Source organism: Drosophila willistoni, assembly GCF_018902025.1.
Source record: "Drosophila willistoni isolate 14030-0811.24 chromosome XL unlocalized genomic scaffold, UCI_dwil_1.1 Seg142, whole genome shotgun sequence".
NCBI lineage: Eukaryota > Metazoa > Arthropoda > Insecta > Diptera > Drosophilidae > Drosophila > Drosophila willistoni.
The window spans coordinates 1,319,892-1,336,719 of NW_025814053.1; the positions used below are offsets into that span (position 1 = coordinate 1,319,892).

General features: G+C 42.0%; 1 protein-coding gene across 3 annotated transcripts; it reads right to left on the reverse strand.

Annotated features, from left to right (window-relative positions):
• Positions 1 to 445: 445 nt before the first annotated feature.
• Positions 446 to 9,509, reverse strand: LOC6653006 (homeobox protein B-H1). 3 transcript variants are annotated; one of them, XM_002075236.4, is made up of 9 exons: positions 9,303 to 9,509; positions 3,988 to 4,069; positions 3,524 to 3,919; positions 2,875 to 3,461; positions 2,718 to 2,807; positions 2,529 to 2,655; positions 1,980 to 2,453; positions 1,503 to 1,913; positions 446 to 1,445 (listed from the first exon to the last, which is right to left on the reverse strand). In XM_002075236.4, exons 2-9 carry the CDS (start codon positions 4,061 to 4,063, stop codon positions 799 to 801), a joined length of 2,808 nt encoding a protein of 935 aa, XP_002075272.3. In that variant the 5' UTR covers positions 4,064 to 4,069; positions 9,303 to 9,509; the 3' UTR covers positions 446 to 798. The 3 variants fall into 3 exon arrangements, with proteins under 3 accessions (XP_002075272.3, XP_046867514.1, XP_023037124.1); XM_047011558.1 differs by having other exon boundaries at positions 1,980 to 2,477; XM_023181356.2 differs by having other exon boundaries at positions 2,517 to 2,655.
• Positions 9,510 to 16,828: the final 7,319 nt, after the last annotated feature.

Sequence of the window (16,828 nt, forward strand, 5' to 3'; positions counted from 1 at the left end):
TTTTTGTTTGTTTTATTTTTTTCCACCCGTTTTTTTTTTTTGCATATTTGCATTTTACTTTTGGTTGCATTTTAATTACATTTGTAGAAAATGCAACTGGCACACATGGGAGCAAGCAAGCGTAAGCATGCATGAGAAATGTACCCCGTCCCCCATCTTCACCTCGTCCACCCCGAGCCAAAAAGGGTCCTTTAAAATGCAAGCAGCGTAAAAGATTAGCCCGATTAGTTCAGCTTGAAGGCTTTTAACTTTTTCGCATTGCCAGAGTTCAAAGGGTTCACCTCTGTCCTCCTCCTCTCTCCCCATCCACCGAATGCTTGTGCCACTTGAGAATTCCAAGGCACAACTGCGAGAAAACGTAGCATACTTTTAAAGGCGTTTCTTCGCCTCACGCTAAAAATAACGAAATAGCTAATCAAAAGCCGAAACAACAAGAAACTAACAATTGTTTTTGTGATAGCTTCACGGAAGCCATGTTTAATTCAGAGTAGAAGATGCCATTTCAAATCAGTGTGCAGGTGATTGAAGTAATTTAGTACATTTCCGATACGTTCGAGTCCAAGATCTTAGGTCCTAGATAGTGTGTCCGGTATTTTTGTCCACGTTAAGAATTGATGAAGGTGTGTTTGCTTTTAGAATACAATTTGGACGAATCATTGGTTCCAATTGTCAAATCAGTTGAATTTTGTCTCTAGAATGGATACAGTCCGTATTTTGCATCAGAATTTTGTTGGTACTTGCTTTTTCCGAGTGGTTCCATTGTCGTTCGAAACTCTGCAATCGCAAGCAGCTTGCCATCTAGCGGAGCAATGAGGCGTACGTCGGTGGAGGGTTTACCGAGGCAGAACTACCCGATTCCTCGAGGACTTCAGCTTGAATAGGATCCTCTGATGCAGTTGGCGGTGCCCTACCGTTAAGCAAGGGATGGCTTTTAGGAATATATATATTCGAATAGCCCCTGTCATTTCCATTGGCATTGACTCTTAGCGTGCAGCCAGTTTGTGGTCCCTGGGGCACTATTTTTGGATTGGACATAGACATCATTTGGGGCATGCCCCCCACGTCATTCATCATGCGATGTTGAGGCGGAGCCGACGCTGCCTGAGATCCCTTCATGGCTGGCGATGCCAAGTTAGAGTTCACATTGAAGACAATGGGCGGCAATGGTGCCCGATCGTGCAAAATTGGCATCATGGGGCCGGTGGGACGCGTGAATATATTGACGGCTTCTGCATTCGTTGGGGCCTGTCGATGATGAGGCGACGAGGGATGGGCCAGTTTTGGATATGAAGACAAGGCAGCTAGTTCCTGTGATTGACCAAATTCTGGCATCATCTGACCACCCGGCAATGGGATGGAAGGATTCACCATGCGTTCGAATGATGGATGTGGAGCCTCCATACTCATTAGGTTCTGCTTCTGCTGCTGCTGCATCTGGACATAGCCTAGATGGACAAGATGGGATCGTTGGGAATTTCTGTTAGCTTGCTCCAAGCACTTACCGGGATCCAATGGATAATGTTGCATCTGGAAGTAAGGATTCGCATTTGGCACTATATAGGCCACCACATGATCAAACATCTCCGGATTACCGGCCTCGAAAGGGACGTGGCGAGGTCTATAGCGTCTATCCGGCTCCTGCTCTTCGTTCGCTTCCGCCTCGTGAGTGTCGTCCATATCCTCACTGCTGCACTCGGTTGTGGTGCTGCGACGACGACGATGATGGCGTGGCATGGACATATTGTGATTGGGGAAGCAACTGGCCGAACTGGAACTGCTGATATTGCTCGATGAGCTGTGAGCGCCACCACTATTAACAGAAGCACCACCATCACCACCACGGGACTGATCCGCTGTGAAACCGACACTCATATCAGTGTCCTCGCTATTGGTAGCATGAGATGTCGCACCTTCTGCCATCGCAGATGCAGTTGCTGTTAAATCATAGACAGGGTTACGAAAGCCACCAAGAAACTCACCTCCATTTGCACCTGGTGCAGCTTCATTGTGAATTCCATAGGGATGGTTGCTGTTGCTGCCGCTGCTGCTGAAGTTCTCGGAGGCTTGGCTATACTTCGATTGTCGTCCGCGTGCGAATTGGCTATATCGATATGGCATCGGACTATAGTGGCCAACTCGAAAGCCATAGTGTGCTCCTCCCCCCGCAACTACTTGGCTTCCAGGTAAACGACCAGTCATTGGACGTGGCATATGACGCGAATGCGGCATCGGTTGATGTTGCATGTGATGTGGCGGCATCTGTTGTGGCAGCTGGTATGGCATTTGATGTGGCCCATGATGGGGATGTCCATGTGGATGAGAATACCCTTGAGGATGCGGATTCCTAAACTGTTGTGGATGTCCATGCGGGTGTCCATGCGGGTGTCCATGCGGGTGTCCATGCGGATGTCCATGCGGATGTCCATGCGGGTGTCCATGCGGATGCATAGGAACTGCGAGAAAGGAAAAAGGTTTTTCTTTGAAATTTCAAAATTTTCGACAAATTTTGAACTTGCCTATTGGCCTACCCCAAAAGCCGAATTGCGGTGGCGGGCATTGGCCTGCAGCTCTAGCGGAATCTCCAGGTGCCATCCATGGTCCTTTGGGAGGATAAAATTCTGTTTGGGTTGCTGCGCTCACAAGCTTGGGACGCGGCTGCATCACAGTGCGAGAATAATAAGTAATCAGAAGGATAGCCCAAACTGGCCCAAACTTACATTTATCTTGGCCAAATCCTGAGGTGTCAGACTGTGCGGATGGCAAGGCGGCAAGTCCAAGCCATTGTTGGACAAGAAATGATGGGCATCCTGCAAGAGATTGGAAGAGAAACAGTAGAATTGTGCCAATGTTTCATGCATCCCATGCATCACTTACAGCCGGCATAAACAAACTCGGATGCAGTGGCGGTGTCTGGAGTATGGCTGTCGTATAGGTGGCCATTTGGACTGGCGTCATCCGGACGAATGGCCCTCGCAATAGAGGAAGCATCATTTCGTTGGCCCGTATCATGAGGTTCCTCAATGTCGCCAAGAACTCATTGCGCGGGACGCCGCACTCATCCAATTGTTTGGCAAACTCATCGAACGATGGAAAATCCGTCGAATCTGGCCGCGAATTTGAATTGGAATCGGGACGAGTATATGGATTTGAACTCAAACTCGGACTTAGATTATGATTAAGACCAGAGAGGCTGGGACCGTGCGGCAATGTGTATAGATGAGGCATCGATAAGCTCTTTGATGACAATACTGGCTTGGCGGTGGCATATGAATAGGGTGACCATTCGCCGGCTGATGAAGGTGCCGCCCCAGCTGTGGCCAAATTCCCAGTACGCGGTGGTACAGATACTTCTATTCTTGATGCTCCGTTTTCTGGTGCCGATACAGATCCTTGTGTCCAGTTGTCATAGTCTCGCCAGTTTGGTGGGCTCGCCTGATACTGTGATGGCCCGGTGTTGTAACCTGTTGGAATGTATGTGTTAGAGGATCACATATTTATCAGAATTTCGGAGGCAAACTCTTACCACGGCCTTCGCCCCCTGTGCCCGGCGTCTTCATGCATAATCCAAATGTATTACAGTTTTCCTCCATTGATTCATCATCTCGTTCTTCACATGCAAAGGCAGCATTCAGTTGCCGCTGCGCGTTCGAAAGGCCATACCATGCTGCGGATTTGGATCCGTGCCCTCTATTATTCGGTACTTCTGAGTTTGTCTGTGCCTCTGTGGAGTTCGATTGAGCTGCCTGCTCTTCTGCCAATAATTGTCCAGCATGTGAACTCGTGGGATGGAACACCGCAGCATATGGGGACATCTGTTGTCCACTGCCATTTCCATTCGAGCCTGAACTATTCAAAGAGCTTTCTGTGGGCAACTCCAAGCCAGTTTCCATGTTACTACCTTCTTCGGCCGACTCACAAGCTGAGAGAGAAACAACGACATAAAGGATTGCGGATGCTAGTCAGGATGCTGGTCGGGTTCAAACTCACATGTACTTGGTATACGTCCAGCTGAGATTAAACAAGCCCAGTGCGGTGAGGAGGAGCCAATTGCAGGATCATTCATTTCTAACTGCAAATAAATATTGATACGATTTTCACACAAGGGAATTTAAAACGAAACTAAAAATCTTGCCGATTTTTCAACAAAAAATAGAAAAGTTTCTCGTAAAGAATCCAACGCACACTTATGTAGTTAACTGTCAATCTCAATTTTTGCCTTGAAACCATGCATTTAAAGTGTTGAACACTTACATATATTGTTTTTGGTGACCCCGACGAGATGTTCGTATTGAAGACTTGAATTGCAAACCCTCCTCCTTCTTCTTTATCACCTACAATTGTCTTCATCTGCTGTATTCAGGTGTAAGATGTAGAAAGAAGTTTTGGCTTACATTTCTTCTTTTTTTTTTTTTTGGTAACCATTTTAATGGGCAAAGTTTTTTTCGTTTTCTCATTCTGCGGCTGGGTGCATAAAGAGTGAAGTGAAGAAAGGCGTTTTATGTACGTGAATTGTGGAGTAACTTCAGGAAAGACTTCACTCACGTAGAAACTGCCGAGTTTTTGGCGAGGCTGTTAAAATGATTAATGATGTGTGTGTGGCATGTACGTTAACGCCCCAACACACCACACCACACCACACCACACACACACCACGCACACACTGTTACCTCGACAGATGTTGTCATAAATAAAAAACAAAAGTAACTGAGTAACCCACACAAAAAGTAGGAAAAATGAAGATGCTCAAATGTTGATGTAAGCAAACACACAAACTGGCGAAAGTTATTTATGCGGATCTATGTAGTATGTAATAAGGATGTATGGTAAGGGGGCGGGGTGGGGTGTGTATCAAGACACATTAATGTCAAATCAGCCGCATAAATTGCGTAAAACGCTCAATTTATTTAACGAAGCGTGGCAAGCGCCTTCTTCTTGATTCGAGGGGGTTAATAAATGTCGCAATCACTGCGGGAGAAGATCCTTCAACGCCTACCACTACCACTACTGCCACTGCCTGTCTATCGCCCACTGTATGCAATATATTCATGGCATATTTAAGTGTTGATGCCAAATCCAGAATTGTGAATCCTTTCTCCTCGCCTCGGTGGTTTATTATGCGCCATGTATGGTATGAAGAGAGCAGCAATTGTTCGAAAAATGGCCAAATGGGATTGCCAATTGCCATCAATCGATTTGGATTTTGTGCTATTCTGTGTGTGTGGATGGGTGTTGTGCACACTGGGGCCTCACTTTGTTTATTCCACCAATTTCAGTTGCAGGAAAACTTTTATCAAATATAGATATTCTAAATTCTTTGATATTCTCTTAAACGTCAAATCTCAACCCGCCTCAGCAAGGTGAAATTGGTAGAATTCATGAGCATGCTTATTGGAATAAGTCGCTCAGATAAACAAACTAAAATTCTCGTGCATTGATCCCAGTGTGCGCTGTCGCACAGTGACAAAAGCAATCACAACTCAATGCAGAGATTGAGAACCAGGGAAAAGAAGTGTGGGGAGTGTGGGGCCAGGAGGCTGGGGCGAAGGCTCATAAAAATTGTAAAACATTCAATTCGCTGTTTGCGTCTTTTTACAGACCGAATGTTTACATTCTCTTACACAAATAAAGAGGTTCAGCCATCTAAAAGTGGGACATGCTAACACATTCAAATTCAAATCGATTGACAGTTCTCCTCCACCATTCTTTCCATTTCACCATGATTATCGAATAGAGATGGACCTCTCTCAAACTACTCTACTCAACTTCATCGGGCTTTGGCCACCCTTACAAGTTTTGCAAACACCTCGACACTATTTTGGTCGTGGAAACTTCAGAACTTACTTAACATGGCTCTATCTTTTCGGCAGGGTATTGGCCATTCGCTGTGAACAAGCCCCAGTTGGACTCTACCACACATACACACGTATTCTGATATTCATACTTTGCTTATTTCGCGTTTTGTTTTGCAATTGCACAGTAGACGACGTGCAGGGCTGACTTTCTCTCCAGCAAATGTGTGTGGGTGTGAATATGTGTGTATGTAAGGTGTCAAGGGTGCTGTCTGTCCTGTACCAGGCAATCTTGCCCCCCTCCCCAAACACACACAGACACACTCACATCTATTCCCAACCAGAGCCAGAGTTTTCCGTGCTCACACGAACATGAGCGCTCGTTAAACGGATGAGTTAAAAGTCAAAAGCCCTAAAGGATTTTATTTGAATTGCGGTCTGCGCCATCGTTCGACGTTTGCCCTTGTCCTCCGCCTCCACTGCTGAACCCTTCTCTTTACTGTACCATGTTTTATTTAAAGTTTATCTTTGGCTGCCCTTTTTGTTTTTTTGCTGCCTTCACTTCTTCACGCTAATTTCGCGCCAAGGCTGAGACACAAAGGCAGCAGGAGGGGAAAAGGAGAAATAAAACGAAACGAAAGGAAAGCAAAATATGCGCAAAATAAAATGTGGAAAAATATTTTGGCTTAGGATGAAAAACAAAAGGGTTTCCTCCTTTTCTTTTCCTTCATGTCGCATTTGGTTTGGTTTTTTTTTTATCCCGACGCGTCGTCGGCACGTTCCAATTTCAAAGCCGTGTTGAAAAATATTTGAAATAATTGCAAAAATGTTTTCACAGCAGCAGCAAAAGATAAAGTTTTTTTTTTGTCTTGGCACCAAAAAATATGAAATTTACCAACGTATCCCAAAGAGGACGGGGCGTACATTCGAGATGGATATCAGAGAAAGTCCTTCACAATGCTGTGCACGTTTACACACACGCACACACGGACAGACTCACTGCACTTAAAAATCCTTCAGCACCCACATGTCCATGAAAACTCTCTAGTAAGCAAAAGAAAAGCAGAAAAACCAAGTACAAAATGTTTCTACTATAATTCTAAAGTTAAATCGCCTTAACTGCAGGCGGACTATTTCGGATGGGAATAAATGTAATTTCAATTAAATAAAATGAAACCAGTAATTATCAACTAGAAAACAAATTCGAAGCAAACAACTGAAACAAGAAAAGGCAAGCTATACGAATTTATTTTTGTTTTTCTTGAATTGTCACGCCTCTTTCCACAAACTGCCCCCAAAAGTATGCTGGAAATATTTTGTTTTAAGTTCATTCGTACAATATTCCCAGTTGCCAATCAAAGTCAAAGAGTTGCGAAAAACATTTGCCCAGAGGAGAGGAGACAACACAACAACAATAATTCACATGTGGCAAGCTAATAAATTTTCCAAATAAATGAAACTCCGACCAAGCGCATCAAAGGATAACTTTTGCGCTCTACTTAATAGACATACATACGTATCAGGGTAAGGTAAGGGTAAGGGAGGAGGGGTGTGACATTAACCTGGCCAAATAATCACGTCTACCCGAGAAACAAGCGACATAAACTTTAACAAACAATTTTCGAGATATAGCTGAGGTACGGGGATGATACGCAGAGCTAAAGAGGAGCGAGAGGACTGAGAGAGGGGGAGACTAGAAACAGAAAGAGATGCCACGGAGAAATATTTGGGAAAATCACTAGGATATTTGCTGGTCATGAAATGATGATGTTGAAGCTGTTGTTGATGCTGATGATGCTGTTGATGGTGATGATGATGATGACGAGGCTTATGATAAGAAACCAACAAATAGAAATGAATGTCAATGGATAATCAAAATAAATGCCTGTGGGCAAACCAAGAGATTGGTCAGCACAAGATTAGGGCAAGGAGAGAAGAGATGGGAGGCATGACAAATGCTTAAGCTTTGCAGGCAGCATCACAATGTGAACATGGATTGGCTTGCCGACGAAAACATTTTCGAGTAAATTGAAATAAGTATATTCAATCATAGCGACAAACTGGTAACCCCGACGGCCAAAGAAGCAGAAGCTCTTCAAATCGATTCATTTTGTTGTTGTACATAGGGCAATCGATAATTAGACTCGATAAGCACGCAATTAGTGAGTTGTAATGCTTGGAATCCATATTTTGTTTCTTTTTAACTTTAAAAAGTGACTCTTTTTTGGCATACTCAACAATTCCCCAGTTGGTCTGTCTTTCCATCGTTTACGGACCCCTTCCCTACTCCCCATGAATACGGCTCTCAACGAAAATCTCATCTTGTTTGTGGTGGTTGCTGGGCCATAAATTCATTTAACATCGCTTGCACATGCAAATGTCCAGAAATGTCCTAATGAGAAAGGACAAAGAGCAATAGAGGAGGTGGACGGTGAAGGGCGTTGGGTGTTGGGAGTCGGGCGTCGGGCATCGGACGTAGAGAGCACAATGAGTCCTTAAAGATTAATTAATCTTTTGGTGCCACATGCGGCACCGCACAACAGTTGGCCCTCGGCCGTCCAGGACACGCATTCGGGCTAACCGGCTGGCCGGGGAGAAATGCCGAAGGGGAGCCGGCTGACCATTGGCCTGCATCCTTTTCTGGGCGGCCAAGCTAATGACACAAAACGCCAAAAAGGATGCGAGGTTGCGAGAATGCGGGGCTTATCTTTTGCTTTTGAAGAAATAATTAATGACCTCGTTTTTGCCACTGCGGCCAGAACATGGCCGCCAGGACACGGCCAGTCCAGTGTCCTCCTTGCCGTGGCCATTAAAAATCGTTTATTTCGATTTGATTTAATCCAAAATAGATTGCCCCTTGTCCAGAGCCAATTTATGCACTCAAATTGCGCAGGCAGTACGCAAAAACAGGAAGCAACCGGAACAAACGAACCGACGAGCGAAAGCTGCCCATTTATAAATTTCCATTGGTTAATCCTTATTTTCGCATTAAGCGTACCCTGGACTCGACTCGACCCGACCATGCAAATTTTGCATTGTCCTGTTGCAGCCAGGATACCATGACAGCTCACACCGATGCCAATTCCAATGCCGACGCACTCCCCCTTGAGGCAATTAAACTAATCGCACGCAGGGCTTAAAACGCGATTTGTGGCGTCGATTGCCAACCGAATTTATTTTCAAACCCATCCCTCCCCATTTTTGTGATTTTAGCGGTTTTTGCGGCTGTTCGGGCCACCAAATGCCAGAGCCACTTCTAATGCAAATGTTTAGTTACAGCGGTTTTAGGATTTCAGACAGACAGAGAGACAGCCGAGCACAGAGGGACACGAGGGAGTCACCTGATCGGTATTGCGCGTTTGGGGATGATTCCTACAATTGTGTTTTTCCTTTTTTCGCTCTTTAATTTTAATAAAATACTTAATCAAATGAGCCAGAGAAAGGAATGGCTTCAATTTGTATTAAATATTTTAGCATAACCCAAATATCGTTAGGAGGATTTTATTAACTCACCGTGATCCTTATTCGTTCTTCAATGAAAATTTTTGCTGCTTACAGGAATTTCAAAAATAATAAAAGATTGTATAAATTTTCTTGCATAAACTATTTTGTATTGTTTCAAAGTTGTACCGAATCTAAAATGAAAACTAAACGCTTAAAATATATAACTTCAACTAAACAACGACTTGACTGCCGAAGCAACGTAGACTAAAATGAACAGAAAGAAACTATAATCGACTCCCTTTGAATATTTACATATATAAATAATATCCCAGCCTACTTTGGATTGTAGTGCTATTTTTCAATTTAAAATAGCTTTTTATATCGATATATTTTGATGCCGATTTACCGATAAAACATCAAAACACATTGTTGCATACCTTTTTTTTTAAGTTGTCCAACACTGGTAAAAACTGGCTGTTAAGGCCAAATGTTTCGAAACTTTGATAGTATATCATTTTTGAATGAAAAACGTTATTGGTAATACTTAAAATGAGATTAGCTGAGTCGGGCTTTTAATATATGTTAATAAATTTGTTTGATCAAACTTCGAGGTTTGTGTCATAAATTTCACGCAAGTCTTCCAGTGTCCAGTCTTACACTTTTACCATTTGAAAGAATGATAAATTCTATGGAAAATATAAAAGTCCCAATACACAAAATGGCCTTGTAGCACACAACTTCCTTTTCCTGGATATGAACCAATGTTAAATATGGCAGGAAAAATCGAAACGAAAAACTAAAGTAAAAGGAGTTATTTCTAACAGGTTACAGGCGCAACTGTGGGACAGTGCTCAAATGTTATGGGAAGCGAAAGCGATCTTCCTTAACATTGAAGAAGTTACACATTTACAATGTTCCCCATATTAATAGGTGCACTTGAGAAAACTTTGGACTTGACACTGCAAAACATATACATATGTATGTACATACCTGCTTATGTGGGCAAATCCAGCATTGCGAATTTCACCTTATAGTCCTCTTCGCGTGGTGAGGAAGGCATATTGATGAAGCTTTCAACTCAGATTCTCCTTTCAGATAAAACTTCACGCTTTGCCTAAATTCTTTTGGTTAAAAACATATGCATGCAAACTTCCGCTGTGTAGACGTCCTTTAAAAAGACAAAGGAAGTCAATTCTGAGGTGAATATGTAGTTGCCCAATTTTTAACTAATCCAACATAGTATTTATCCCGCAGTACGTGCCATAATGATGGTGGGATACGTACAGTATGCAGAGAAAAAGTTGTTCGACTCTTAACCTGAAATGTTTTCAAAGATATTTTTATACCAAAATAAAAATGTATGTAACAGGCAGAAGGAATATATAATCAACATCAACAGCCGAGTCGATCTAGCCTTGTCCGTCTGTCCATTTGAACACCTAGATCTCAGAGACTATTAAAGCTATAGTCTAGACTCTAGACACTAGAGTATGTAGCCGGGTGTTGTCTGTACAGTGATACACTTTACTTACCCCCTGGACTTAAGCAAAACAAATTTGGATCATTGACTTGAGGTATTTGGAGGAAAAAAAAACGCCGAACAACTTTGTGCTTTATAGTAATTGAATGTTGAATATATATATAGTATCGAGCTAATAACAAATAATATAATATCGACAACCTCAAATTTTCTCTTTGGTTTAAGCTTTCTCGGATGTGCCCACGTGACATCTCGTTGACCCACCTAGACATCTGTGAATAGAAGAATCGACTATAGCAAACCAATGAATTGACAATTACACTTTCAAATTGTACTTTGTTTAAACGAAAAAACAACTTAAAATGTAATTTCTTGGAATCAAGTCAAAACCCAAAAACAAATAGTGAGAATTAAAAACTTAAACCAGAGTCCACATACAAATGTAATATATCCATTCGATGTTATGCACTTTAAGAAGTCGGGGGTGCTTTGATCTATGACTATAATATGTGTATATCTCATTTTGCAAGGGTATCAAAATTCTACTAGTTCATAGCGTATATTTTCTCCTAAAGCTTTTAAAAGTTATTATCTGTGTGTTTCAATAGTACAATAGTTTCTTTTTTGTTCTACTCCATACATCGTATGGGTTAAGGGATACTTGATCGGTATAAGCGTTTAAATTCCTCGATATCCTTTTTATCTATCTAACCGCAGAAAATTCTATAATTTAAAAATTAATTCAGTGGATGTATAAATAGATTTAAAGATTAAGAAAATGCATTTTTTATTTAATCTTTTTTGTTTTGTTTTTTGAAACGCGTTTACGATTGTTGTGAAACAAACACACAAAGAAAAAGTTAAAAAGAAATGCCCAGAGAAAGGGACAAAAATAAAATATTTTTTCAAGTGATTAATGAATGTTAACAAAGTCCTGCGGCCTCTTCAATCCAGTGAAAGGAGCCAATTCCCGGGATGCTCTTTATGCTTGAAAGTCAAAAGAAGATTCAAACGAATCCGTCAAATTTAATTGCGCACGTGACGCCGCCGAGAGGACAAAGGACAGGAGGCCTCCTCCTGTGACGGCCGGGACGGGGAAGGGAGCTGCAGGGTGGGCGAGATGCTGCTCTGTGGATGCTCCGGAGAGTCACGTGACACATTCGACAGCCGGCGAACGAAGAAAATCCGTAACAATTGCGTTTTGCGGCTAATAACCTCGCAAACTTGGACGTCAGTACAAGTATGTTTCTCTCTAGCCAGGATTTTTGATTTGATTTTTCGCAAATTTCATTAAGTAAGATAAATGGTGGACGATTAACAACAAGAACAACAGCAAACAAACAACAAAGTATTTATGCAAAAATTCGTTATGCCTTTTGCTTGGCTAGGTAAGAGACGAGCCGAACCAACCGAAAGCAGAATGGAAATGGCACGCGCTTTTGTTTCAGAATTATGAATACCCTTCAAATCAGCTAGGCCTGTATCGTTTTGCAAACCGCTTGCTCGATCCAGAAATTCAAAGCTTCCCTTTGGTATTTGATCCTATGAACATTATTTCAATAGAAACTCGACTATTTGACCTCTTTGACCACTCTGATACCACGGAAAATTCCAGCTCACTATACTGGCTCGTTGGCTCGATGTTATCCGAGTTTGACATCATCTTTTATCTCATATCTCTATTCCAAACAATTTCAAAGGTATTTAAAATGTTTGCAGAGTATTCGAATTATTGTTTTGCAAAATCGTCCCGTTCCATCATCCTCCCTGCAACTCCTGTGGGAGTCTCTCCCTTCGCTCCCATCTCTTCATCTAGCGCTTCGTTCATTCAATGCTCATGATAAATTGCCTGAAATTATTTCTCAACTGTGCCTCCAACTCTCCCCTTCAAAAGTCATATATCTCGGGCGGCGATATCTTGCGGTATCTGATAAAATGGCCATACTTAAAAGTTAATTGTGGCGCGCACAAGAAAAAGCAAAAAAAAAGCGAAGATGAAAAGTTTCTCAAACGAATTCAAAATTTATTCAAATTTCGTACAAAATAGCGACATGTTGTAATTCTCTTAGCTTTAGATTCTTGTTCGGTTGCTTGTTGTTTATCTTTTAGAATGATGGATAAACGAGGAAGTGGAGGGAGGGAGGGAGGCGTGGAGAAGTTGGGGGTGAAAATGGTTGGCTATTTTTTGTATTTTGTATTTTTTTGCATTAACTTTAAGACTTATCTGTCGACTCGTGATGAATTTTTGCCAGTGAGCCCAAATCCGAAACGCGAATTGCGACAGCTGTTCCACGATGTTGATGTCCTGGCAAATTGGTCATTAACTGCACAGTGGAGAGCAGGAGAAGGATGTGGAGCCGTGCAGTGCAGAGTGCGGAGTGACGGCTGAAGAGTGCCGACATGCAGTAGTCAGAGGACATTTTAATTTGGTCTGTCAACGACAGGCAAACATACAGTCAGCCAGACGGCAGCCAAAATCGTGGTCAGAGTGGGCAAAACTGATTTGCCCTAAAAGTGACACCTGAAACTCTTCTCCTATGCCCCGATAGCAATCCTTCTTCCCCATCTTCCCCTGCCGACGACGCTTTCGTTGCTACAACTCTTGGTGGTCATCATTGGTCTCTCTCTCTCTCTCTCTCTCTCTCTCTCATTCATTCTCTGTCCCACTCACTCTCTGTCCCTGGCATGTGGCAGGAACATGTTGTTGATTTCTAATTTCACGGTGCCGTTGTGTGAAAATAAACACCGTCACATGAGCTGGAATCAAAATCAAATGGAAAATCGAAAGCCCGCAGAAAAACGCAGCTAATGAAGCCGAAGCGCTTAGCGAAGGGGATTCCCCCTTCTGTCAGACAGTCGATACTCAACTCTTAACTCTTCAAACTCTAATGGATGCTGATGTTGGATTTTACCTAGAAATTTATAAACTTTGAAATCATCATACAGTGTTGGAAGAACTAATAGAAACGGCAAAGAATTTATTTTCTTTTGTGTCTGTCTTTGGCAAAACTCTATTTTTTTTAACTGAATGGTTTATTATCAAAACGCTAAACCCAGGCATAAAAAAAGTATGTTTTGTATTTAAATATTAATAATAATAAATTTAAGGCAGAATATTATATTAAAACCAAAAATTGACATCTGTTGGTGTCTAGAGTATATAAAACAAGATAACAATAAGACAATCATAATATAGAACGAATGGAAATGTATGTCAAGATAAGTTCGTAACCCGATTATGGATATCGATGGCTCATCAGTCATAAGTAGATCTGATTTGGTCAGCAGTTAACAATAAAGACCAAGTTAATTAAGCTGCTATGGTTAGCTATTATCAATAAAGACGTATTTTGCTGACCTAACACTATGTCGGACTATGCACTGGTGAGCTCTCTACTTTTACTATAAAAGAAATGCATTATTCTTAGTCGGATCAGATACCAATTGTAGCTACATCGGGTGTGCATCGCTGTGTCTCTGGCCCCCATCTCTACCTTTGTAATCTCACTCCGAAGTCCACCCAATTTATGTGTTGGTTGCGACAACTTTCAGTCACTGGTTTATGTGCTAGTGCCTATTTACATATAAATAAATAAACTCACGAAATACTAACGTCTTTCATTGAACATTTTGGTGACCCCAACATTGGCTCCAAGTTGAAAGTTTAACAGACTTGGTGAAACCGTCATCAAAAGAGAATATTTGGTCAACTCAGGCGACCAATTTCTCAACAACAAGGAAACTGGTCAACTGGGCGACTACTTTCTTTGCACGCTTTGGACACAGTACAATCCTAAGCGAGGGCACAAATTGATGAACATTCCACATCAATCTGGGGTCCCGACTAAAACATCGCAATTGATTAACTTGGCAATCAAACAAGTCAACTTGGCGACTAAAACAGTTTACTGCAACGGGCTAGCAGTGCATACTCGTTGATTAAAAGTTAATCAACTAGGCGATCACTTTCTCAAAAACTTTTAACAACGATTTGTGTCAACAGGGCGACCAAAATACAGTTTGCTCAACTCATTAACTCCGTTGCATTCTCTTAAAAAACTCGTTTCAGTAACCCAGGTAGTACGCACGAGTACTATAGTTTGGCATCAGTCGGCAATTTTTGAAAAGATATAACAAATAAGAGAAACTCAAAAAAAACACAATTAACTATTGTTAAACACTAAACAAAAAGGCGACTTCTATTCATTTCTTATTCCTTTTTGTGCTACACTTGACCAATTTAAGGAACGAGTCGGAGCGTTCCCTGTCCTTGACAAAATAAATAAACTCCCATCGGGTCCAGTACTAGTACAAATAAGCAAGTGCATAAGAATATAGAAGAACAAGGAGGAGTTTTATAAGCAGCAGACAGAACGAGGAGAGGCAATTCAGGCCTTCGCCAGGAAAACGAAGCCATCTTATTTCGGGGAGAAACTTGAGCTCCTGGAATACATGTGGGAGAACTTTGAGAAAAGTCATCAGGAGCTAATGGACAAACTAAATAATGTGCCAACAGAAGATGACTACTTTGTAATGGTTGTAACTAATACAGTGGAGGATTGGAAGGACCATTTGGCAAAGATAAAACTAGAGAGGCAAGCTCGCCAAAGAGAGGAAGAGCGAGTCATGATCAAACCACTGGTGTGCAAGCAAAGTGCGCTGCTAGATTCATTGCCCAGAACTTTAAGTGCCTGAAGAAAAAATGAATTACAAATCTGTAGTCGACAAATTATTGATGCAAATTCAAGAAATCCATTATGAGATTCATCGGCTAGCAGAAAATCCAGCCGAAGCCGGATATAATATAACTACGTTTGTGGCCGCAGAAAATACAATGCTGAAATTCTGTGTGGCACCAGCAGAAAATCTAGTGATACAATCACCGCCTGGCGGCAATCGTTGCAACTGCCCAAAATTCCCATTCCAAAATTTGATGGGGATTATCTAAAGTGGCAACAATTTCATGACATCTAATATCTGATATGCCTCGAGGCAGAACATCAGCTGCCTTGAGCGCTGATGACACATGACGCCATTGGCTTGGATGTGATACTGCATGTATTTTGGTCAACCGACTAGCCACAAATTAATCCAAGAGAGAACTACTGTTGAGTCTGACCAGAGAAATGATTCAACACTTTCTGATCCTAATTGGAGATCCTGTTGAACTCTATCCGTGAGTTCAGCTCCAAGTGCAGCTGCACATAGTTCCAGCCGGAGCAGTGTCTGCTTTTTAAGGGGAGCCACTCTCGTCTTGGCGCACAACATTCTGACCGAAATTTGGCCATTTTTATAGGTTGATCTGATGCATCAACAAATGTATGCAGTTCCTTTGTATCTGGGACCTTACCATCGAAAATATGCCTTGGAATTGAGCTTCTTTGGGTGCCCGTATGATTCCCAAAGTTTTGACACTTGTTTGTTCCAGTGTGTCACCGAGATTGATGTCAGCAATCGTATCTTCCTTTGGAATTTCTCTTATATTTAATGCCAATGCTCCAGATGACAATTTTTCCATGTTTTTCAGTGCCAAATATTTTCTAGGCACGCTATATATGGGGCTGATGTGGTTCCATAAGTCACCGTTTTTAAACGATAAAACTTTAGTTCTTGACTTGGATCCTCTCTCCACACAATCATCTAATTGAATTGATCGGCAGGGTTTATCCAAACTTGACGATACATTTTTTCAATATCCGCAGTGAACACATATTTGTGTGTCCTGAACCGCAGAAGAATTGAGAAGAGTTGACTCTGTACTAGTGGTCCAGGATATAAAATGTCATTCAGTGATTTTCCAGATGACGTTTTGCATGATGCATCAAACACCACCCTTAGCTTGATGGTGGTACTTTCTGGCTTAAGGACACAGTGATGCGGTATAAAGTAATGGTTCTTGGGAATTTGTTCTACCATTACCGGCTTCATATGTCCAAGCTGTTCATTTCTGACATTAATTTTACATACTCCTTTTTTATGCCAGGCCTCGTTCGCCGCTCTAACGACATGAAATTTCTTATGGCTATTTCCCGAGATTCTCCAACGGATGAAGCCTCTTCAGCAAATGGAAGCTTTACAATTAGTCGATTGTCAGCCACCGTGTGTAGGTTATCGA